Here is a 25,157-nt window from a genome sequence, read left to right on the forward strand (position 1 = left end):
TACCTTACATTCGAAAATGTGTTTTACAAATATGTGGATGCTGAGGGATATTTAACTACAGTCATTACAGACACATTAGTTTGGAAAAGCTGAGTTAGATAAAGCTGAGGAAAAATATGAACATTACAGCATTCATCCTCTACACTCAAGAGGCATTAAGGGTGATGCTTTATAAGTGTACCAAATTGAAGAAAGCAAAAGGATAACCAATACGTTTGTGGGAAAAGAGCTTAGAAGCATTACAATGTTTACCTATTTTATTCCCAACTAGAGAAGATGGTTGTTATGATGAACATTTAATACAGATTCCAGCATCAGAACATAGATCAACTATATTATATTCTGAAGATCCCTGATTTAGGCAAATATATTTCATACATTTTCCATTTCCTATTTGAAAGTGATCTCTCAGTGCTATCTTATGCTGTAGCCTATGCTGTGGAAATACGGACACAGTGATAGGACTGCCAGAAAGTTTGTTGAAAAAGTCCATGGAAAAGATAAGGTTTTAGAGAGTAAACGCGTGAACATTATGTCTTGCCAACATGATAGAAATGAGTACTGGTTCTGTCACCATGGTGAGCTAAATTGCATGTTGTGTAATCTAGATGCACACACATGGTTTGCAGTTTGAGCTGTGTAGAACATGCTTCTGTTGATCTACACGAATTCTTCAGGCAAGCCAATGAAAACATTGCTGCCATTCATTTTAAAACTAATGGACAGTTGTGTTGTGTGGATCTGGCAAACGTTTATAGCTACTTTAAGCATAGAACTGAAGCAATACTTCAGTTTATTTACAAGAATAAATATAAAAAACACCACTTGGTGAAGGTATTTACTTTTTCTAGAGGAAGAAAAGAATATCAAGTTAGATGTGCAACACATATTTATATGTTAATGTGGGTGAAAGATGCACCAAGGTTTGGACGAGATAGTGATGAATTAGTGTTACAATTTATTGAGCAGTATGCAACAAGTGAGACTCCAGAAAAAACTCGGAACAGAACACTTAGACAACAAGTGTTACAATTCAAGTCCTACAAATGTGGGAAATATTACAGACAGAGGTACAGGACAAAAGGGAAATACTACACTAAAAATGGGCACTGCAATGGGAACGCCAAAAAGTTCTTGCACGGCATGGGCTATAATGCTGTGCAGGAACTGGGGTGCATGCATTCAGGGTGGTACATGTGACCCCCTGCATGCACCCCAGGGTGCAGAGACACAAGGGGACCCTCTAGGACCCCCTCTGTTTCCTCTCCGCCAGTGTTTTCATGGAGGAGGAACAGCCATGAAAACGATGGTGGAGAGGAAACTTCTAATATGCTTGGTGGGACCGCTGCATCCAGTCAAGCATATTGATGCCTCCTGACCGCCCAACACTGCGGCGGGGCTATGGCAGTCCGACCGCCCTAATAGTAAATCGGGCGGTCGGGTGAGCACCACGCCCCCACAGGCCTGGCAGTACTGACCCGTCAGACTCGGAATTAAGCCCTAAGTGTTGTTTTGTAGTCTCTAAGCCTATTATCTAAAAAAGGAAGAGTGAACAGTTTCATGTCGGCAGTAAGACACACTGTTGCTGGTAAATCACCTAAAACCACATCCAACCTAAAGAGAAGTGAAGTATTAAAACTTATCAATGAATACAATCTTGTAGGATTGTCTATGTGGAATGCCAACATGGATATTCAGTTTGTAGAAGACAACTCTATCGCTGTTGCTTGATACGTCTCTTTGAAAAAAAAGTCTGAAAAGACAGAAATGAATGACATAATGGCATATGGGAAGAGATAGCAACAGAGAAGTCTTTAACTAAAAGTCTTTACAGTTTTAGTTTAAGATGCTTTCCCCCAGGGGAATTGGATTCATGAGGCCTGTGATAAGTTGAGTGTTGCTAGTTTATATGGCAGGTCCATATCCATAATTGTGGTAAATTTACCCATTGCATCAACACAAAAATGGGTATTTACATAATTTCCTGAGTACCTTACACAATCTGATCTAGAGAGGACTGGGATAGTTAAAACCAACATGATGGGCTCCTATTATCCCAATCGGAGTATTCAGTAGAAAATCTTTGTTCTTATGAAGAACTGCAGCACTATACATAAAGGAATAACATAGATCAAAACACTGAAGAAGGAACATTTGTAGTGTCTGGATGTAATGGATGTTTAGTGAGACACTCAAAATCAAGACTCATTAATCACAATAAACTGAGCTGCTAAACAGTTGGAAAAAAAAATCTTTTTACTTGTCTCATTTGCAACTTTTCAAGTCGTGGCATTCCGAGATTTAATCATTAGGTGAACATGATTGCAAACAACATGCTTTCAAAGCAGCTAAAGAGGAAACAATTGCAGCAGAGGTTGCAAAGGACAGTTCACAAGGGAGCCAGAGCTCAGTCACGGATAGTCAAGATCCGCTTGGCCAGCCTATCATTGAAAATGAGGCAGCCATAGCAATGAACGAGGTGAAAAACGTTATGGGCCAAGTGAGAACCAAGGGCATTGATTCAGAAAAATTTAGTAGCTTAGCTTAATGAAGAACAGCTAGTAGGTTTGAGCAAATAACCAAATCAATGGAGGATGCACTTTTACATGATAAGTCTAAATGTTCATGTACTACATTGAAGCCTACACTTCTGTATGTTTGTGGTCAGCGAGACACTGGCAAAAGTTTTTTGATTAAAGAGCTAACTGCGTTTGTTCACAGAAAGACAAATTGTAACCTTTCATGTGTTGTTACAGCGCCTACTGGATTAGCTGCTCGCAATATTAAAGGAATCACATTGCTTTTTCTATTAATGTTGCCTGTGGAACATGACAACAACCTGGAGTACATGAAGTTATCTGGGTATGCTTGTCATGAAGTCTCAAAGGTTCTGAAAAAAAGAAGGTCCTAAATATTGATGAGGGCAGCTTGGTGTCAAACTTAAAGAGGCGTTCATTCATCTAAGGATGCAAGAGGTTCTTAGCATTTACTATGGTGTTCTCTTTGGTGGTAAACACATAATCGTTTTGGTGACCTTCTACAGTTGACACCTGTGAAAAGTCAACCAGTTTTTAATGAACTGCTTTATGAGGAAAAAAAATCCTTTGGAAGTATTAGCAATGTAAATGTATGGTTAGATTTCCAGTAGGCAGTTAACCAAAAAAAGAGATAGGCTGCAGACATGGAGTATGGCAAGACATTAAAAGACATGACAATAGGGACGTTCCACAGTTACCGCGTCTAACTATGCTTCACATTACAGAGGGCATTTGAGGTAACAAATACAAAAGACATTTGCTATTCCTGGGGCTTACTCTCGCCAAGCGTGACATTGCTAAGGCTTGGAAGGCGACTTCATCGCCATCTGTAGGGGCCTGGAAACGGGGCCTTGATTATTCCATGTGGTTAGAAATACCCATTTGTAAAGCACGGGGACGTCCCCAGAAACCACCGAAGATATGGAAGCTGTGGGCTGATTATCAGGATCTGTATCTTGAACCTATCCCCCCTGCGCTACGCAATGAAGATCTGCCATAAAGATCAAATGTTTGGTATTCATATTGAGAAAACTGTTATTTAACTCACATGTTACGATTGGTGACTTTGTATGATAATACACGTATGGACTTTGTGACATGGATGTTTCTAGTTAATAATGTTTATATGCGTTTAATTTAGTCTTACGCATATTCCTTGTTTCGACAGTTGTATATTGTAAAAGTTGGCATCTTTACCATTGCCATGATACGTATACAGTGTCACCTGGGCCTTTTGTGTCTGTCAACAAAACACTTTGTTGTGAAAAATACAAAAAAACATGAGAATAGAAATAATCAGAAAAGAAGTAAAGACAGCTCTCTCTAGTAGCCTGGTAAGCACTCTCTTCTCACACAACGAGCCTCCTTCTTGTGTAATGACACATCTTCTGAAACGTTGCCATCAGATTGTGTGCCTCATGCCAACATTGAATGAGTGAGCATAGTTTAACCCAGAAATTCTTCAATTGGAAAAACAGGAGACTCTTAATCTTAGTAGTATAGATAATATTGAACATCAAAGTTTGAACGTACCACTACATCAAACAATAGTAAAGAAACTAGAATCACTTGAAAAAACAGCTCCACATACTGTTGGTTTAGAAAAGACTCTAAACCTCTGTAAAAACTGCAGAATAATTTTGTGGCGAAATCTAAAGTTCAAGGAGGGTTTAGTCAATAGAGCAATGGGAAATGTGCTAGATTTCATCACATATCCCAATAAAGCGGAGTACGAGAATATTTTGATTACATTTGACCATATTGAAGACGGCAAAAGAAATGTAATGTGCACTGCTAGGATCCTCTTGGTAAAGGACCTAAATGTCAGAAGACAACAGTTTCCTCTGTGTTTGGCCTAAGCTGTCACCATTCACACATCAACACGTTTAAAACCAGTTTTGTGCACAGTAATTTCCAAGGTGTACCTTATCTATTCTTGTACCTATTGCCTTGATATCTGGAACATCACGGAGTTCACTGATGACATTTTGTATTTGCTTCCCAAAATCTTCCAACCACTCAGAGGAAACCTTCATTTCTGAAGAGTGCATCAACTCATTCCGGCCCTTTATCACCTAAAAAGACAAAAATACAATATGGACTTGCTGTGTATAAAGTAATATTGAATTATTGAGTATCTTGCTTAAAGGTGCTGTAGTCTTTTCAGTTTAGTCTAACCAAATGGACTGAAAAAGCTCATAATCGTGAATAGCATGAAGTGCACACTGGTGGATGGTGAAACAACAGAGCATGTTATCAATGCTGCTTCAGACACTACTAGCATGTGAACCAGAGGTAACCGGTCTAAATCCCAATAGGGCCAATAACAGGAGGGCCACTGACTTGCAGAACATTAAAACATGTTAATCCTAAGAACTAAAAAGAAACACTCCTTTGCCATCAAGCACATTGTCAAAGCTTTTGTAGCTGGTAAAATATCTAGAACATTAAGTGCTGTGGCCTAGTGACATGTTTTAACATATTGTCCTGCAGTCATTAGGCAAATATTGGTCAACATTGTAATGAATTAATCCTTAGTACATGGAACTGTTCTTAAACACTTAAACATGCCACATTTTAAACATGTTAAACATGACACTTGACCAAGTAGTTTACCTCCCACACCGCTAGTTCCTGAAATTCCATCAGAAGTGCCGCTCAGTCATGTAACGTCCGGAGGGGGGGGGGGGGATCTGCTGTCCTAGCATGGCTGACTATATTCCAGAGTTTCCCTCTACTGTCTCAAGCTCACTACATATGGACTGCAGCACTCCTGCCTGTTTAGCAATATACACTCCCATGATGAGTGGATTGTTCAAGAGAGTGGATTGTCGCTCCACCGTTCCTGTGTTGAATTGGAAATACTCAATTATGGCTTCCCTGACCACACTACGAAAGACCTGCTCTAGAAATCGCCAGGACACACAGGGACGTGTTATGTTATGTTATGTTATATTTATTTTTATATAGCGCACGGCTACTCAAAAAGAGTGTCCCGGCGCTTTAAGTAAGGAGAACTACAACACAATAACATAACACAGTAACAAAAAGGAGAAGAAAAGAACACAGAAAGAGCAAACAACTGGACGGCCTACTGGGTGAACAGCCAGGTCTTGAGGCCTTTCCTAAAAATAAGTAGACTGGTGGCTCCCCGGAGTGTGAGCGGCAATGAGTTCCACATCTGTGGTGCCAGCAATCCGAAGGAGCGGCCTCCCAGGCGGGCTCTCTTCACTCGCGGGACAGCCGCCAGGAATAGAGATTCTGACCTCAGAGAACGAGCCGGGTGGTAAAAGGCAAGTCTCTTTTGGAGGTACTTCGCTCCCACCGCATGGAGAGCCTTATAGGCCAAAGTCAATGCCTTAAAGGCAATCCGTTTGCGGATGGGAAGCCAGTGCAACGTCTGCAACAAACCCGACGCACTGGCTCGTCTGTTCAGACCAAAAATGGCCCTCGCGGCAGCGTTCTGCACGACTTGGAGCCGCTGTAGCAGATACTCTGGTAGGCCCAGGTAAAGAACGTTCGAATAATCTAGCCTAGAGCCGATCAAAGCCTGCACAGTCAGCTTCCTATGCTCCTCAGACAAAAGGGGCAAAAACCTCCGCAGCATCTTTAGGAGGCCGAAGCACGTACCCGTCACACCAAGGATCTGGGCTTTCAGCGTTAGCCCCTTGTCCATCTTGACCCCCAAGTTCTTAGCAGTTTGGGAAGAACAAGACGGAGGGAACATATTAATGGGCCACCAGGCCTGCCAGTCTGGCTCCGTATCGCACCCAAAGGAGAGTACCTCGGACTTATCGGAATTGCACTTGAGGCTGTTCAGTTGGAACCATTTAAAAACAGCCCCAAGGCAATCCCGGATACTCTCCCCATCAAAGTCCTCTCCTCTCTTACAAGAGAAGAGGAGCTGGGTGTCGTCTGCGTAGGATACGATCTGGGCCCCAAATGCCGCCAAAGGGGTCATAAAGATGTTGAAAAGGGTCGGGCTCAATATAGAGCCCTGTGGAACCCCGACTCCCAAAGGCGGCATCACGGCGGAATCTGGGGAGGCCCAGACCGTTTGCCGGCGGCCAGCTAGAAAGGAAGAAAACCAGCTGAGCACCGTCCCCCGTAGGCCGATCTCATAGAGTCTTGCGAGAAGGCCATCATGGGGGACGGTGTCGAAAGCCGCCGACAAGTCCAACATCACCAGCGTGGCTTTGCCCCCAGTATCCAGAACCCCTTTAATGGTTTCTGAAACCTCTAGGGGCGTGGTCTCTGTGCTGAGATTTGGACGAAAGCCAGACTGAGTGGCGTGCAGAATCTCGTGTGTCTCTAAAAAATTGGAGAGCACCGTCTGAACGTGCTTCTCCAAAATTTTCGTGAGAGCCGGCAACAGAGAAATAGGCCTATAATTGACTGGGGCCTTCGGATCAAGACCAGGCTTCTTAAGCAGAGGGATGACCATTGCCTGCTTCCAGGCCAGCGGAACCACTCCCTGGCTCAGCGAAAGATTCAGGAGAGGGTTCGCCAGCGGATTAATCACTTCCGCGATTTTTGCCAAAAATTTGGCCGGGCACGGGTCCAAAGGCGACCCAGATTTGAGATTGCCCATAAGCGCTAAGGAAGCAGGGGCTGAAATAGGTGGAAACACAGCCAACGTCGCGCCTAGCGCGGCCAGAGGGAACATATCAGCCTCAGGGTTAATCGGCCCCGCAGGTGCTCTCGGTGGAAAAGAGTCCTGTATAAGTTTGATCTTGCTAGTAAAAAAATTAGCAAGATCTGAAGCCCAGGATTCAGAGGGCGTCTCTTCAGATGTAACGGACCGTGGGGCCATGAATTCTCTCACTATGGTGAAAATCTCCTTACAGGAGTTGGAGGCGGCTTCTATCCTCCCTGCAAGGTAGGCTTTTTTTCCAAGGCGAATGTCCCGGTGATAGGCCTTAACCACCGTCTTATAGGTCAGCCTATCCACAGCATCGTATTGTGCCCGCCATGCTCTTTCGGCTACCTTACACTGCTGCCGCATAGCCGACAGTGTTGCGGTAAACCAGGGAGCCGACACCCGTTTCGATGTCAAGCGGGGGGCCAACACCGGGGCAAGATCGTTTAGCCTATCTAAAAGCCATGCTTGCAAGGACTCCAAGTCCTTCTCCAGGTCGCCTGAGAGGGGGCAGGGGTGATCCAGGGCGGCCTGGGCCAGCATCGCAGGGGTCACTCGATGGTAAGCCCTAGATACTCGGCCCTGCTGCTGTGGCACAGAAATAGACAATTTAGCTGTGCCTCTAATCGAGAATTTAGCAAGCCGATGGTCTGACCATAACACCGGGAGAATCTCTTTCACCTCAAGAGGGGATGTCGAGAAGACCTGGTCAAGAGTATGCCCCTTATCATGCGTGGGCCCCTGAAGGTAAGGGATAAGGCCCAGCGGGGCCATGGCCTCTAATAACTTAGCAGCGGCCGGGTCCGACGGATCATCCATCCGGAAGTTGAAATCTCCGGCTACTATACAGTGTTCTGCTTTCAGGGCCAGTCCCAGCAAAACCAAATCGAGGTCTTCAAAAAACGTTCCAGATGGGCCAGGTGGTCGGTATACTAATAATCCTTTCACTGATTGGTGAGGAGCCAGAGTGATCGAAAAAGCGAGGGTCTCGGAGCCGCGGATATCATCCACTGGCAGGATAGCACATGCCGTGCCTTTCTTCACCACCAGTGCCACTCCGCCGCCCCTTCCCTTAGCTCTATCCTTCCTGAAGATATTATAATCAGGCGGAATTGCCATAGTGACGTCCGGATTAGAAGATTCTCCCCACCACGTCTCAGTGAGCATGAGACAGAGTGGCTTCTCCGTATCGAGAAGCTCAAAAATGTCTTGTGCATGTCTGCACGCAGATCTGGTATTTAACAGCATGCAGGGGTACCCAGCACAAATGATGTTACTGTTGGGAGATGATAATGAAGCGCGGTTGGGGCGCCAACCACAGCAAGGGCAGCATGACTTACCTCTGTGGCGGCCGGGAATGACAGTGCAGCAGCCGCTATCAAGATTGTGGAGAGAGCGAAGCTCCTCAGACGTATATCGCAGCATGGGTAGCCCAGATATACACATGCCTGGTACCAGAGCCCCACCCGCCACCCCGAGAGCCTCCGGGACGCTGACGGGCAGGACTCTGGCTTGACTCAGGCGCGAGTCAGGCGTCACCGCTGCGCGTCTCCGCTGCGCGAACAGATGTGAGCTTTAAGTACAGCCTCCCCTGGTCTCCAAACGGAGCACTAGAGCGCTGGGTCAGGTGGCGCGCTGGAAAGACAGCACCCCCAATATGGCGGCCAGTCTCCTCGAGTAAATACTACCGGCCCGAAGAACTCCGCTCTACAAGCGGTGGGGGGCACAATTATGGTGCAAGTCTGTGGGCGCGGCGACAATATTAAAAGCAGGGGCTAAGAAAATGATTTTAACAAAGATACAAAAAACGGTAAATTTTTAAAATTCAAAAGCGCTGCGCGCCTACTGCAGCATAGAAAATGTAGCACGTTAAAAATGCAGATGTCTCCTTACCGAAGGTCGAGCTGCTCAGAATGCTCGCCTTAAGTACAGCCTCCCCTGGTCTCCAAACGGAGCACTAGAGCGCTGGGTCAGGTGGCGCGCTGGAAAGACAGCACCCCCAATATGGCGGCCAGTCTCCTCGAGTAAATACTACCGGCCCGAAGAACTCCGCTCTACAAGCGGTGGGGGGCACAATTATGGTGCAAGTCTGTGGGCGCGGCGACAATATTAAAAGCAGGGGCTAAGAAAATGATTTTAACAAAGATACAAAAAACGGTAAATTTTTAAAATTCAAAAGCGCTGCGCGCCTACTGCAGCATAGGAAATGTAGCACGTTAAAAATGCAGATGTCTCCTTACCGAAGGTCGAGCTGCTCAGAATGCTCGCCTTAAGTACAGCCTCCCCTGGTCTCCAAACGGAGCACTAGAGCGCTGGGTCAGGTGGCGCGCTGGAAAGACAGCACCCCCAATATGGCGGCCAGTCTCCTCGAGTAAATACTACCGGCCCGAAGAACTCCGCTCTACAAGCGGTGGGGGGCACAATTATGGTGCAAGTCTGTGGGCGCGGCGACAATATTAAAAGCAGGGGCTAGGAAAATGATTTTAACAAAGATACAAAAAACTGTAAATTTTTAAAATTCAAAAGCGCTGTGCGCCTACTGCAGCATAGGAAATGTAGCACGTTAAAAATGCAGATGTCTCCTTACCTACGCTCCGTGTCTGTTAGTAGGCTCCGGGCGGGGACTCAGAGGAAGCAGCAGGGAACTGCAGGCACTGGGTCCTTACCTCTTCTGTTCCGGTCCATCGACGGTGCGTCGTGGCAGCCAGCGTCCAAGACCAGAGTCCCTCGGATAAGAGTGAGTCCAGGCTGGGCCGCTGGAGGAGCAAAAAATTGGGACCCCCTCCTTCACCGAGAGTTTCCTGAGTTTCTGATTGTTTCGCGATACGTCTGCCTCTATTTTCTTCTTCTTTTTCTTGAATGAGTGCCGCCTATAGTTTAAGTATTTTCGCTGCAGGCTCACGCGTGGGTACAGGTGTTGAGCACTCGTCGCCAAAATTGCAGTCTCCCTGTTTTGGAACTCTGCAGGGGCACTTGTTTGCAGCCCATAACACCCGCGCTGTGTAACATTGTGTACGGTTAATGTCAGTAGTACAGGTAAATGATCTGATAGCGTACGTGGCTGATAAACTGTGGTAACAACTAGCAGAAGGTGGGGAGAGAGATACCAATGGTCTATTCAGGACCACGAGCCGTGTGGGGCAGAATAAAATGAGTAATCCCGCGCCACAGGGTTGTTCACTCTCCAGGGGTCTTTAAGACAAAAACGACTGCAATAGAAAGGTGAGCGTCTGCACCGCGTGGGGTTTAGTGGTCTGTCCTGTGCTTGTTATGTCCATAGGGGGTCCAGGGTGAGACTGAAGTCCCCCGCCATTAGTATATTGTCAATGTCTAATAGTGTGATGTGTGCGGCTATGCTAGGGAATTCAAAGCGATACCAAAGGGGATGATGGACGGAGCGCTTGAGCAAATCAAACACTCACCCCCAGTCAACCGATCTGGGTTTAATCATCATCATTATTATTTAGCTCACTCCACCACCCCAGTTCAGACATGCCCATTAGAATTCAACAGCATCTACATTTGGGGCATATACTTAAATCAAAAGGAGCACATCGTCTTTCATCGTACCCGCCACCAGGAGGTAACCCCCTCTTCATCAGCCACCCCTTGCCGCTCTCAGAAAGGAAGTACCTTATGGACCAAAATGCACACTCCCCAGGAATAGGTACTATAGTTGGGGGAAAAACGATTGTCCCCCCATGTCACTGCAACGCGATGAATGGGAAGTGGGGCATAGTGAATCTTTTGCAGAAAAGCCACCTGTATGGCATGCCTGGCTAAATGCGCCGCCAGAACCTGGCGCCCTTTTTGGGGGTCGGAGAGCCCTCGACGTTCCACGTCAGGCACTTGAGTAGTAGTCCCTCTAGTTTCATGTCAGGTGGGGACATTTATGTGATAATGTGATCCCTGGATATTTGAATGGGTGTGCGATATGTTCATGTCTGTAAAACCATGCTAGATCTGTCCTGTGCCATAAAATTCATAAACATGCAATTTCTAAACAATCAAAAACCCTTTACCCCCCCACCCACAACGGAAACAAATAAACAGGTACCCAATTAATCCCTTCATTTTCCCCTAACAGAAACTTAAATTCAACAATGTAGGAAAATTCCTAGGGGGTAGGCAACACTCTTGGGAGCCCACCAATTAGAACAGTGAGTCTGCAAGTGTTCAGTACAGCCTTACAAATGTAATATTAACAAGGTATGGCCACCTCCATCACACACTGTTATAGAACCATCAGACTCTGGGTATCTCATAATTTCCAGTAGGGCCGGGAGCACCAGCTAGATCGGGCACAGGCCAGTAGCCCAGGGAATATCTATGTACCAACCAGTTCCCATTGGGATCCCGTCGCCTTTTCACCACCTACTCGAGAATACAGCTTTACTTGGGGCCAGATGTATGACCCGCCAATTAGCGAGTCGCAAATTGCGTCTCTTTTGCGACTCGCAATTTGCGACACGCTAACTGGAATGCACAACAGTGTCTGAGACACTGTTTGCAATTCCTAATGGGGTTGCAAATTGTCAACCACCGGAGCAGCACGGAGGTCAGTGGCGAGGAGAGGACGCATTCCAGGTCATTGTTTACCTTGGAGACACCCTCCCCTACGTGGAGAGATCATGGGCAAGTGTAAATAAGAACCTATATGGCCATTGGCCAATTTTTGGGAAGGGGCAACCAACCCCTTTTTTTGAAAAACAGATTTGCTTATGTTTGCAATCTCTTTTAGGACAATAGGCTTATAACACATATTTAGATTGGTTTGAGTGTAGTAGGGATCACATATGGTCCTGATGAGTAAAGCAGGGGGGTCTGCTTACGAAACATGTCGACCAGGGAGGGCATATTAAAGACACCCTACCTAATCCCATTTTAACGTTTTCAGCTGGAGAAGCTAATAAAATGTATTTTTCTACTAGCCAGGAAACTTTAAAAAAAAAATTCTCCTAATCAGCACATTCCCTACCACTCCCATTTCCCTACACCACACATAGCCTATCCCAAACGCCCGCCACGTAGAGGGACGGGAAGACCCCCATGATGAAAAGAAAAGAATGAATGAAAAGAAAATGTATAAAGCGCGGTGGTTACCCTGAGGCGTCCCAGCGCTACAGACTATGCAAGCTGGATACAGGGAAGTTTAGTCAGGGTAGGAGAATAGTACAGTTTTCAACTGTTTGCGGAAACTGAGTAAATTAGTTTCTGAACGTAAATTAAGAGGAAGGGAATTCCAAAGTTTAGGGGCATTATAAGAAAAAGAGCGGCCTCCACTTCTGGATTTTTTAATCCTAGGGACTGTGGCCAATGAGGAGGAAGATGACCTGAGGTGTCTTGCTGGTTTGTAAGGGGTGATCAGAGGATGGTTTATGAGGGGACAAGTTTTCCAGTAGGCTTGGTGGGAGATGCAGAGGGCCTTGAACTCAATTCTGCACCTAATTGGCAGCTAGTGTAAAGTACGCAAACCGGCCTTTATTGAGAGACGCCGGGGAATTTGAAGGAGAGTCCGGGCTGCAGCATTCTGCGCCACCTGGAGAATGTTAAGGGTAAGTTGGGGGGCACCTAGGTACAGGGCATTCCCAAAATCCAATCTGGATAGGATTAAACCCTGAACCATCATTTTCCTTGCTTCAAAAGGAAGCAAGGGAAGGATCTTCCGGATTAGCCTAAGAAGGCAAAGCAGGTCGCCGAGAGTATGGTGGCTTGGGCATTAAAGCTCAGGGTTTTATCGAGCCATATGCCCAGACTCTTAATTTTTTCCCTAGGTAGGGGGGCACCCCTAATTAAGGGGGCCAGAATGATCTGAGAGCCAGTGGGGAAGGATTGCCTAAAAACATTAACTCAGTTTTGTCACCGTTCAATTTCAGGTATGATTGTGTCATCCAGTTTGAGACTTCTTCCAAGCAGGTCTTCAAATTGTCCAAGTTTGTGTCAAGTTGGTTAAGGGAGACCACCAGCTGGGTGTCGCATGACACTATGGGATTCATAGTGTGTGAGGGGTATTTGAAAAACACATAGTGTTCCTCCGGGACATCTCCCGGATCAACATCCCCACACTTAGGCACTCCATGTGACCTATCATAAGAGATATAGATATAACGTACGGATAGAATCTCTGTGTTTATAAACTTTGTACTGGAGGTGGATTCTATCCATTACCTCTATACTCCCTAATTTTGTTGTTTTGGATGTTGCAAATTGCATGCCTCATTAATATTAAGGAGGCAGAAGCAATTTGCAACCCCTTTATGAATGGCTAGCATTCACAGGGATGGTGGCCTGCTGACGTCAGCAGACCACCATGTCTGTGACTGCATTTTTAATAAAGCAGTGTTGGTTTTTTTTAAATGCAGCACGTTTTCCTTAAAGGAAATAGGGATGCACTTAAAAAAGAAAAATGAAACTTTTCAGTTTAATTTTTTTAAGGACTGGCAGTGGTCCCTGGGACCACAGCCTGCTCTTAAAAAATATTTTCGCACATACTCACAAAGGGGAAGGGGTCCCCTGGGGACCCCTTCCTCTTTGCGAGTGGTTTACCACCTACTCGAAGTAGATGGTAAACTGTGAGTGTTTTGCGGCCGCAAATGCAAAAGCAAAACATTAGTACATAGCATGTGGACTCGCTATTAGGAAGGGATGCCCCTTCCTAATAGCAAGAGTCACAAATGCTATTTTGCGAGTCAATGACTCGCAAAATAGCATTTGTACATGCTATTACCCTTTTTTCAGCTGCAAACGGGAGGGATCTCCCTATGCAGGTACAAAAAAAGGGTCGTACATCTGGCCCTTGGTGTTGTTTCCAGAATTTGGGGGCTTCCTCTGGTGATTCCAAAATCTGCACTTGCTGTTGACCTGAATTCGTAGCCATGCCAAGTAGAGCATGGCATAGCGCACATTTGACTTCTGTAATATACACTTGATGACCCCGAATTTGCAGCATGCCTCTTGCACCATCGGTGTAAAGTCCGGGAAGAATGCCAGCTTCCAGCCCTCATATGTAACTGTTTCATGCTCTTGAGCAAGCCAGAGCGCCACATCCAGATCATGGTAATTGAGGAGTTTCTACATAATTAACCTTGGAGGTGTCCCCGGTGACGAGCGCGGCCCAAGTGATCTGTGCGCTCTCTCCACAGCAAATACTGTGGAAAAGACTTCTCTGCCAAACAAGTCAACCAGGACCTTCTCGAAAAAGCTGGCCATATGGCCAGTGGATGCAGCCACCCCAGCTATGCGTATGTTGGTACGGCGTGATGGTGCCTCCAAGTCTATAGCCTAGGAGGCCACCATTTTAAGAAGTCGTTCATCTCTCTCCCAATCTTTTGCTAGTAGTAGGCTGCAAATCCTCTAGGTCTGACACGTGCTGTTCTGCTTTGTATATACAGGTCCCCTGCTGCTCGATTCGGCCATGCATGTCTTTCAGCCAGAATGAAAGCGTGTCCAACCTCGCATCAATAGACTTAAATCCAGCCCGCAGCTCCCCCATGATAGCAGCTGTGCCATGTAACGGACGGGCCTTAGCTACCGGAGGTACATCGTCGCCTCATGCCTGGGGGTATTCGTGCCATCAAACGATAGCTGGCACTGTTTTGAATCCGTGCTGCCTATCGCTGAAAAAATCAGCGTGTAGCAGTATCAAGCACAGGAGTATCCCACTGCGTCACAGCGCCCTCAGCAAAGCCAAGGTCAGGAATGCAATTGCATGCACTGGGGGGCTGATTAGGTCTAATCAGCTGGTTTGGCGCGTGTTTTTACAGTAGAGCCCGCCAATGTTAGACTATGTGGGCACGTTTGCCTGGTCTTGCTTCGCGCCTGAGGGGCGGGACAGACCAGCAGCCCCCGTCACTCCACCCTCAGGATATGTGTGTTAGGTGTTCCCCTCTGTCTCACACACCACCCCACACAAACTGACGGGGACACAGGAGTGCCACCTTTCAGCCTGCTCCCAGGGATTGGCATGGGTTTAGTGCGATGCCCCGCCTCCCAGCGATTTTTATGCCAGCAATATCATTACCCTTCCATACTCACTGGCCTTCACCGCCACGGCCAATCACTGAGCACATTCTGGGTCTTCTTTGTAGTAGGTGGCCACAACGGTGGTGGAACAACCGCACTCAGGCTCAGCGGCTCGCAGTCACCAAAGAGTGGGAGGCCTGTGCCGCCGCAGCTCTGCCCACCCGAGGCCCCGCCCTCAAGCTCACATGAGACCCCTATCGTCTCGGGCCTCTGAGGGCCGCATCAGGCCTCGGGCAGAGCGAGTCGTGGCAGTGCCACTCTCTGAGGCCGATCAAGCCTGCTTGCAGCTCAATCCGTGCCCCCATCAATGCGGCATCCCGGCCGCTTGTGATCGTCGCCCTGAGAAAGGGGGATGGTGGATCACTGGGCGGTTGCAGCTATCTGTTCGCCATCTTGGTTGTCGGCTCAGCCACACTCCGTTAATCATGACACTTTGATAGAAGTTCTATAAACAATTAGACACCTAGCAAATTTGATCACTTCTGTACAAAAAACACATGGGGCCATGAAAGAATACCTCATTTACATCTACAATCAAAACTGTAAATCTATGTAAATAAGAGTGGTTCTAAACAAACATTGCCAAGAAGGTTAGAGAGTTATTCTGTAGATATACTTAAGACCATAAGATGCCCAAAACAAAAGAGTCCAGCATACTGTCACAGCATTGAATCAGCTAGGTGGGATCTCACAGAGAAGACTCCTTAAACAGAGGGATAAGGTGCTGCAAAAGGCTGGGACTAGTAAGACTTCTTAGATCCATAAATCAATCTCCCATGTTTTTGAGGACTTTGGATTAAACAGTTCATAGTACACATATCAGAGCTTTTATGACTTCCAATTAACTGACACTCTGCCAGCGAATCAAAGTTCACTCAATCTTACACCTGGCACAAAAACAATACAGCATCCAGTTTCTTCAGTGTTCTGGTCAAAGCACTTCAAGATAAAATCCCTCCGCCTCACGTGGCTATTTTGCAGGTATCTCCAGGATAACATCTAGACTGAGGTGATGAGTCCTCAGTTCCCTTACCGCTTAAAGACAATTCACCGTATCTACAAGGCTCTCCTTGTCTGCGGCTTAGGGGCATTGGTGTCACAGCGAGATGGTCCTATGCATTCATCCTGAGACTTGCAAAGCAGTTTGGGAAGCTATTTTTAAATCCAGAAGAAATTTAGCCAAGTGAGACAGCTATTCAGTGTGACAGTGAGGTATGCACCTCAAAGATGGTCAGAGGTAAAGTGGCACAACTAAGCATTCAAAAGGAAATATTTGTCAACATTTCAAGCCCATACACTATGTAAAAAAAGAGCTTCCTTGCTGGGCTCCAGCCCATCTTTTGAAGCAGTGTGTAATGTGGAAATCTTGTTATTTCACTCATCCTTTGTTCTCAAAATTGCTTCAGCCACTCTTAAGCCTATGAACACTTTAACTTCTTATTTCTACTACTCAGTTTACATCAAACAGCTCAGAGACTATAGTTGCAAAATAGCAGAGGTGTCTTCAGCTTGTGTTAGTGTAATGTCTCATACCCTGGCGTAGGGAGAGAAATACCTACGTCCATCTCCCCCCAATTAAGAAGTAACAACTCATCCAGTGGCACAACAAGACTAAAAATCTCAATAAAGTTACAAATGCCTTATTAACAGTTAGCTATAATCTCCTAAAACTATTTGAATCTAAGATGTTAACGTAAAGGTTCCAAAACGACATTTATTCATGAAAGCGCACTAGTGTACCCCAAGGGAGCCTTGTGCCGAGTTAATGGGATGGGCTCAAATCACAGTCACATTGTGACACGAAGGCTTCTGTATATTTAGATTTCAACAGTTGATATTAGCTCCCTAACCTCTAGACAGCAAATTTTAAACGGGCTGTCTAATGTGCATCAAGCCCCCGCCCATCTCCTTTCACTATAGGCACCTCTTTTTTCTACGCCTCAAAGGTGCTACACTCATTGTAGTCAAGCTGTAAATATTCATAGTGTACTGTTACACCATAGCCGAGTGACTACCCGCTCGTCAGGCTAACAGCAACTGGACTATCTCTTTCTACTTCTGTGTGAATGGAAAAATACTGTCCTTCAACAGACAGGTTCGCTAATACAAAAGTATGCAATCCAAGTAGTTTGACTTTTTTTGAGGTTGTCATCATATTCCAAAATTCCCTTAGCTGTATTAGGGTACTATCAATCAATCAATCAGAGTACTTGTAGAGCGTGCTACTTACCCCTGAGGGTCTCAAGGCGCTGGGGGGAGAGGGTGCTGCTACTGCTCAAAGAGCCAGGTCTTGAGGAGTCTTCTGAAGGCGAGTAGGTCTTGGGTCTGCCCTATGTGGGTAGGGAGGGTGTTCCAGGTCTTGGCGGCGAGGTAGGAGAAGAATCTGCCGCCAGAAGTCGTTCGTTGGATGCGGGGGGCAGCGGCGAGGGCGAGGCTGGCGGAGCGGACCTGGCGGGTGGGGATGTAAAAGTTGAGTCTGCTGTTAAGGTAAGCTGGTCTGGCGTTGTGGAGTGCTTTGTGTGCGTGGTTGAGGAGCTTGAAGGTGATCCTCTTGTCGACGGGGAGCCAGTGTAGGTATCTCAGGTGGGGGGGTGATGTGGCTGTGGCGGGGGACGTTGACGATCAGTCGGGCGGAGGCGTTTTGGATGCGTTGTAGTCGTCGTAGGTGTTTGGCTGGGATTCCTGCGTAGAGTGCGTTGCCGTAGTCCAGTCTGCTGCTGACGAGGGCCTGTGTCACCGTTCTTCTTGTTTCGGTCGGGATCCACTTGTAGATCCTGCGGAGAATGCGGAGGGTGTTGTAGCAGGAGGAGGAGACTGCATTGACCTGCTTAGCCATGGAGAGGGAGGAGTCGAGGATGAATCCTAGGTTGCGTGCATGGTCGGTGGGTGTTGGTGCTGTTCCCAGTGTGGTCGGCCACCAGGATTCGTCCCAGGCTGAGGGGGTGGGTCAGAGGATGAATACCTCCGTCTTGTCCGAGTTCAGCTTCAGACAGTTGCTCCTCATCCAGTCGGCGACGGCCTTCATTCCCTCGTGGAGGTTGATTTTGGCGGTGTGTGGGTCATTGGTGAGGGAGAGGATGAGCTGGGTGTCGTTGGCGTAGGAGATGATGTTGAGGTCGTGCTGGCGGGCCACTTGTGCGAGGGGGGCCATGTAGATGTTGAACAGCGTCGGGCTGAGGGATGAGCCCGACACAACATTCCCCAGTTTGGGAACCTCTCATTCCCTACTATCACACTGTATCATATAAGGAACAATTTACACATCTGTTCTTTCCCCACAGAGTTTTGCACCATGTTGTGCATCTTTGCCAAGATATTTTTCCATCCTTTTTGTCTATTATCAATTTGTCTCCTACACTGTTTAATATGAGTTGGGTGAAGCTGCAGTGTCCAAAAATATACAAAGGTATTGGAAAATAATTTCAGAGAAAGATGAAACAGAGTAGAAGTTAGGGGTCAACAGCTTCCTGGAGAAATCGACCAGTAGTGAGACAAGGAGAGAACCCTGGCCAGATGTTGATCCCAGCAATGTGGAGCATAGCAGCAACCTAATCTAACAAATAATGTGAATAGCGCACACCTTGTTTTTTCAACTCTTTACCAGAGTTTTTGTTAAATTTAGTCCAATTATTGCGTGCTGCGCAGGATTAGAGAACTGCCTGTCTCCCTTATATGTGATAAGCAAGTAAATGTTTCAAGTCAAGAATTATCTGAAAAACCTGCATGCACTGCTGAATATATTTAACATGCCACAATATCTCTATGTACCCGGAAATTACAACTTTTTCACAATGTTTTCAAAGAAAAGATTATATATTTCGTATATTACAAATTTGCATATTTGCATCACATAAACCAAACTAAAAAAAATCATATTCACATTAGTGACATCAATTTTTCAAATAAACAACTTTACATCATCACATTATATTTGGTTTCTGATTTTTCTTCATCTGTAAATTCCACATTGTTATTTACCACTACATTAACATGAATCCAAAACAAACAAAAAGACAAATTATTCAAAACAATCCTTCAACTAACTTCGTCCCCATGGGGACAAAAACACAACACCACACCCAGTGCCACTATTAAATTCAACACGCTACTGCTTAATGATGTGCTTATGCCAAGTCCAACATGTGAACTTCCCTATAACATCCTGTGTGCATCACGCATAGTAATCGAATGATGTGCTCACTGTGTGAGAGCTACCTGCTGTACCAACATAGAAAAGGTTGAAATAGCCACCGTAAGTACACTATGTCAGGAATCGACTTTGTGCGCCTGCCATACGTTTTTCAGGCGAAATCGCACGATAGCCTACATGCGTAATTCTGTTTGTGGACGGCGATCCTCGCGGCTGCAGGCGTTTGAGTCTTCTCGTTCGGAGAAGAAGGGAGTTGCGGTTGCTGTTCCCCTCGGTTCCTGCGGGCTGGCAGGACGATCCGTTCGTTTATTGTCTGCAGAATCGCGGTTTGGAAATAAGACCGGAGTCTGCAGGTCCCCCTCAAGGAATCGCGGGGAGTGGCTTTCTGCTGGATTGGTGCTTTGGCAAGTGGGGGAGCTTCATCTCCGGCTTAGATCAGGTTGCAACGACGGTTGGAACCATTTGGCTGCTCGGGCTCGAGTGGCCAGCTAGAAGTTGCCCATGAAGGTACTGTTTAAAGGCGCTCTGTTATTCAAGACAGTTGTCTTTGTGTTGGAATTCATGGAGAGTGGTGGTCAAGACGCCTGCCTGTACTATTTGTTATATTGATATCTGTAGTGGAAATTGTGGCAGCATTAACCATTTGGTACTCTTGGGAACGAGGAGTTGGATTTTGCCTCTTACCTACCTATGACAGTAAAATAGGGTAGTGACATTCCTTTTTAGGTCTCGCGTGGCTTAGGCTGCGCACATGCGCAGTCTCGCTCACAAAATTTAATGACTCTGAGTAGCAAGGGTTAACCCCGCCCCTCTTCTCCATTGGCTGGCCTCCTAAACAGCGAACAGCCATTGGAGAAGAGGTCTCAGTGTCGTCATTCTCTCGCTCTAAGCCCCGTCTTTTGCAAATTGGGGGGTGTGTTTTTTAGGTTTGTTCTACCCTCTTCTTCATTGGCTGGAATGGTAAACAACAAGTCAAAAACACACCCGTTGTTTACATTCCAGCCAATGGAGAAGAGGGGAGAAAGACAAACACGCCCCGGTCTGAAAAGGACGGGGCTTACAGACATGGCGAGCGCTTGTTCTTTCACATCCCCTCAGCATATTTTTTTCCTTCGTGAAAAAACAGCCAGCACATTTTTCCTCTCCTCTATCCCAAGGCTGTCGGGTACACGGGCCAATAAAAACAAACGTGTAGAGTGGATGGACGCCGGCTTAATGACGTTCACCTTTGGCCCAGAAGAAATGTAATGTTGGCCTTCATTCCCCATTTTACCCGCAACTACATCGCAGCATTTCGGTGCAGGAGTTGGACGCTGTTCGGGGTCTCCAAAGCTAATGGTGGGAGCTTAGCAAAGCGCTCTGCTGATGGCTTGTTAAAGGCTGTGTGCGCCGGAGATCACACAAGCGTCTTCCGTGCAGCTGGGATCCCTAGAGTGCTCGGGACGTTTTCAAGCCTTGACTCCCAGTGGGGAAGTCATACAGGGTTGAATATGCCAGTCTTTAGAGCATTATTCTGCACTCGTGGGACGGGTAGGGAGATGCGTTTGAGTGCGCCTCACCGTTTCTATAGACCTTTGACACCCTTTCAAAATGGCCGATACCCGTACACACCCCATGGCTTCGTCTCCCGAGCACTTGCTGCAGAGCTCGCAGGGAAAGTAAACAGGCACAACAAGCTGACTCGTACAGCGTCGTGAGTCTGCCCATGACTGTCGGACTTTACTCGTTTCTATTTGAGGTGAGGTGTATGTAGTAAGGGATGGCTCTGTGTGTGACTCTGTGTGTGTGTGGCTCTGAGTGTGTGTGTGTGTGTGGCTGTGTGTGACTCTGTGTGTGTGTGTGTGTGGCTCTGTGTGTGTGGCTCTGTGTGTGTGTGTGTGGCTCTGTGTGTGTGTGTGGCTCTCTGTGTGTGGGTGCAAATGCAATAGGTCTAATATTTGCGAGAGATTAGGCTATTGGGATTGTAAATGACAATGCCATTTATTTATCTGTTTTCAAAACCAACACATAAATAAAAAGTTTGTCATTTACAATGCCAATATCTCTAACTTTTCCGAAAGCGAGACGGTTGCATTGTAAATGCTTGTTGGCCTTGGAGTTGGATTTTGCCTCTTACCTACGACAGTATAATAGGGTAGTGACATTCCTTTTTGGCCTTTCTTTTTGTCCATGCTTTTTTTTCTGGGAGATCGACATCTAGGATATGTATGAATAAGGGAGACGGCTAGTAGAAGCGATGGAAGGATGAATGTGTGTACTTTGTATTTTAGGTAACCTCCTCTAGTTGTGAACAGTATCATTATTGGGTAGTGAATTTAAAGAAGGAGCATCGCGGCAGGTGGAGCCTGTGTCATAGGTAATAGTCCCATTAGTGAGATTGTATGAGAGTAGCAAGGAAAAGTAGTAATGTATTAACCTATGTGTTCTCTGTTTCCAGGTATCCTTTTCCCCGCTGTTCCTACCCTAATTCCTTTTCCCTCGCTTAATCGCCTCAAAACTCGGTACCTTTTATGGTAGAGTTGGGGATATCAAGAGGTGGACCCCTTTGAGCATCGCCCGAATTCCGAGGAGTTCCTGTGGACGTTACACACTACCACCGCACCTCTCAACTTTCTTAAAGTGCATCACAATGCCCAAATGTACTCGCACAAAATTTGGAATCATAAACTGCTGTGTCCTGCAATGACAACACCATATTGTTATTCAAAGGACTAACAGAATGTCAACTCAGTGATCACGTGTAAAGGATGTTAAAAAATTATTAACATACCTTGGGTGATCAAGTCTGAGAAATTCAACATGAGCGTCTTTAAAGTCAAAGTTATTCGACTCAACCCAAGCACCACAGTTTAGAAAACCAAATTATCCTCAGCAACCTATGCCCAATATATTAATATGAGCAAGAATCTTCATACCCACTGCCACCGCATACATGAATGCCTGCTATGTACAACGTCTCATCACCGTTGAAACCGCCCGACTGTGCCGACTACAAATGAGCTCCCGATCTGGTTATGACTAAATACCTTGGGGCAGATCTAAATGGAAGTGCCGCAGCGTGGCACCGCAAGCCCTTTGGCTGCGCCACGCTGCGGCACTTCCGAAGCACAGGGATGCAACATATTTACAAGAAAATGTCGAATCTCTGTGCATCCCCCTACGCTAGGGCACAAACTGCAGCCATGCGCTGGCACAGCCACTCTTTGCACCATGGTGCAAGGATGCCTGCGTCGTGGGGAGATTGTTTTTGTGCAGGAAGGGGTACCTCCCTGCATAAAAACAATCACTACATGCATTTTCCTCTTTCAATGAGTGCTGTAGAATACAGCACGCATTGAAAGAGGAAAAAATGAGGAGAAATTAAAACCTTTATCCTCCCCTATCGAATGATATGCCACTTCTACGGTGGCGTAGCACATTCAGACGCATCTCCAGATTTACGATTTCTCATAAATCTGGAGATATGTCTTGTTCCATGGGTGTTGCGTGGGAACACCCATAGCAACAACCATGGAACTCCCCTTCAATGCAAAGTGCTGCGTGTGAAGGGACCGTATTTACAAGGAGAGGAAAAGTCACGTAGGCTGGTTTTTCCTGTCCTTGTAAATATGGAGGAGCCCCCTGCGCCACCAGTACGTCACGAAAAGTGACGTACTGGTGGCACAGGGGGCTTGTAAATTTGACCCTCGTGCCAACTGCGTTTTCCACGTGTCGAGGTGAATGTGTGGCGGACATCTTATAGTGGTATTTTACAAAACGGTGAACCTCCTCTCTCAAAGCCAATCTATAACTATTCTCACAATGCAAATCAATCGCAACTGCTTATTGGATTCTTAAAAACTCACACACTCCACCTCATATGATCACAGGACATTAGTGCAGGACCCACAACAGTAAAAAATCTTAAGTAATGTAAACATTCCCTGAAAAGGAATGTCTAGATCAGATCAGCAATAACCGCAACATATATAGCAAACATTGTAAGTGGTAAATTGGTACATGTGGATCAATACTTTTCTATGCATGTGTACAAAATCATCACTTATAGCATGTGAAATGGGAACATATATGATTAGAGTGCACTATGGTCTGTGTATGAAGTACCCAAGCACATCAGTGTGTTCCTGTGCTTATGCTAATTTCGGTGAAAGGCTAGCTCAGTTTTATCAAATCACAACTCGCGTCCAACTTATTATCGAGACTCGAGGGAGTTATGGTATTAAATTCTAAAATCCAGAAAATCTCTCTATGTAGAACAATCTTATTAGGGTCTGTCCACACTTTAGGCATCACAGTTTCCAGTACCAGAAACCGTAGTTGAGCAATGTTGTAACATAGTTCTAACCAGTGTGCCGCTAAGTTAGAGTTTGTGTTCTTGTGGTGAATCATGTTTTTATGTAGGGTTATCCTAATCTTCACTTTCCTTTCCGTTTTCCCAATATAGAGCAGGCTGCAAGGACTCTTGATACAAGAAATGGCGTTCATGGTGTTACAATCAGCTGAATGTTTGAGGATGACTCTTTCACCTGTTCTGGGATGCTTGATGTTATTCCCTATTATTACAATGCACACAATTCTAGCATTCCCTCATGCCCTCCAGGCTCAAGTTCACTGTTCTATTGCTTGGGACAGCAATTTGTTAATATTTTTGGTTCTGTTGTATGCAAATACTGGTCGATGATTGAATATTTCCTTGAATTCTGGCGCTGTTTGTAACAGTTCTCAGCGTTTTAAAACAGCTTTTTTGATGCATTTAGATTTCGTAGAACATTTAAAGACGAACATCATTTGATTCTTCTCAGGTTTAAATTGTTTGCTTAGTAATTCTTCATGTTCTTTCAACCTGATGCGTTCTGCTTTAATCACAGTTGTCATGGGATATCCTCAATGTACGTATCTATGTCTGATCTTGGCGATGGCCGAATCACCCATTTCTATGTTAAAGGATATTATTTTGACTCTCATCATCTGCGAGTATGGCAAATTTTCAAATAATTGTGGAGGATGAAAGCTTTGGAAATGAAAAGCGTTGTTTTTATCAGTTGGTTTCGTATACACGCTGGTGTTCACTTACGTCCCACTTTTTTCAATCCATACATCCAAAAATGCAAGACTGGTCTTACTGATGGTATGAGTGAATTTAATCCTATTATTTCTGGTGTTTAATTCAGCTATATTCTCAGGGAGAATGTCCTCTGTGTTCCTCCAAATCAAGAAAATATCATCAATGTATCTGCAATAAAGAACCAGATGTTCGCACCATTCTTTCCTGGAAAAAATGTGTTTGCCATGAAGATATTAGCGTACGCTGGAGCCCCCCAAAACCCATGGAGGTGCCACTAATTTGACTAAAGAAATCAGAGAGAATATTGCTTTACCCTTCAGAGAGCAAAACCAAAGGGGATGATGGACGGAGTGTTGAACAATGCAAGCACTCACCCCCAGTCAACTGATCTGGGTTTAATCCATCATCATTCTTTAGCTCACTCCGCCACCCCAGTTCAGACATGGCCATATGCAAATCAGTCTGACCCATTGCCTCATGGGAACAGTCCAGCCCGAACTGCCAAGCCATGTCTTCCCTGGACCGGAAACAAGCATCCTGGGACCGGTTTCTGGCTAATCAGCCGTCATCAGTCAGGCTAGCTTGAATCCAGTGGCAATGTGAGCAAGGGACCCACGTCTGGGCATCCCCTTTGGTATCGCTTTGTGTACCCTTCAGAGAAGCGTCAATCATCACCACAGCCTGGTAGTAGTAATTTATGGACATTGACGTTGATATTGGAAGCTCTGAGAAAGACTTCCTCTA

General features: G+C 45.9%; 1 protein-coding gene across 1 annotated transcript in view; it reads right to left on the minus strand.

Moving 5' to 3' along the window:
- The window catches only part of C8HXorf38 (chromosome 8 CXorf38 homolog), a 111,697-nt gene that overhangs the window by 42,215 nt on the left and 44,325 nt on the right, over window positions 1-25,157 (minus strand). Inside the window, exon 4 of the mRNA XM_078658288.1 lies at window positions 4,463-4,612. Coding sequence (XP_078514414.1) covers window positions 4,463-4,612 — 150 coding nt within the window. The remainder of the gene's footprint in view (window positions 1-4,462; window positions 4,613-25,157) is intronic.

This window comes from Lissotriton helveticus, chromosome 8 (genome assembly GCF_964261635.1).
Source record: "Lissotriton helveticus chromosome 8, aLisHel1.1, whole genome shotgun sequence".
NCBI lineage: Eukaryota > Metazoa > Chordata > Amphibia > Caudata > Salamandridae > Lissotriton > Lissotriton helveticus.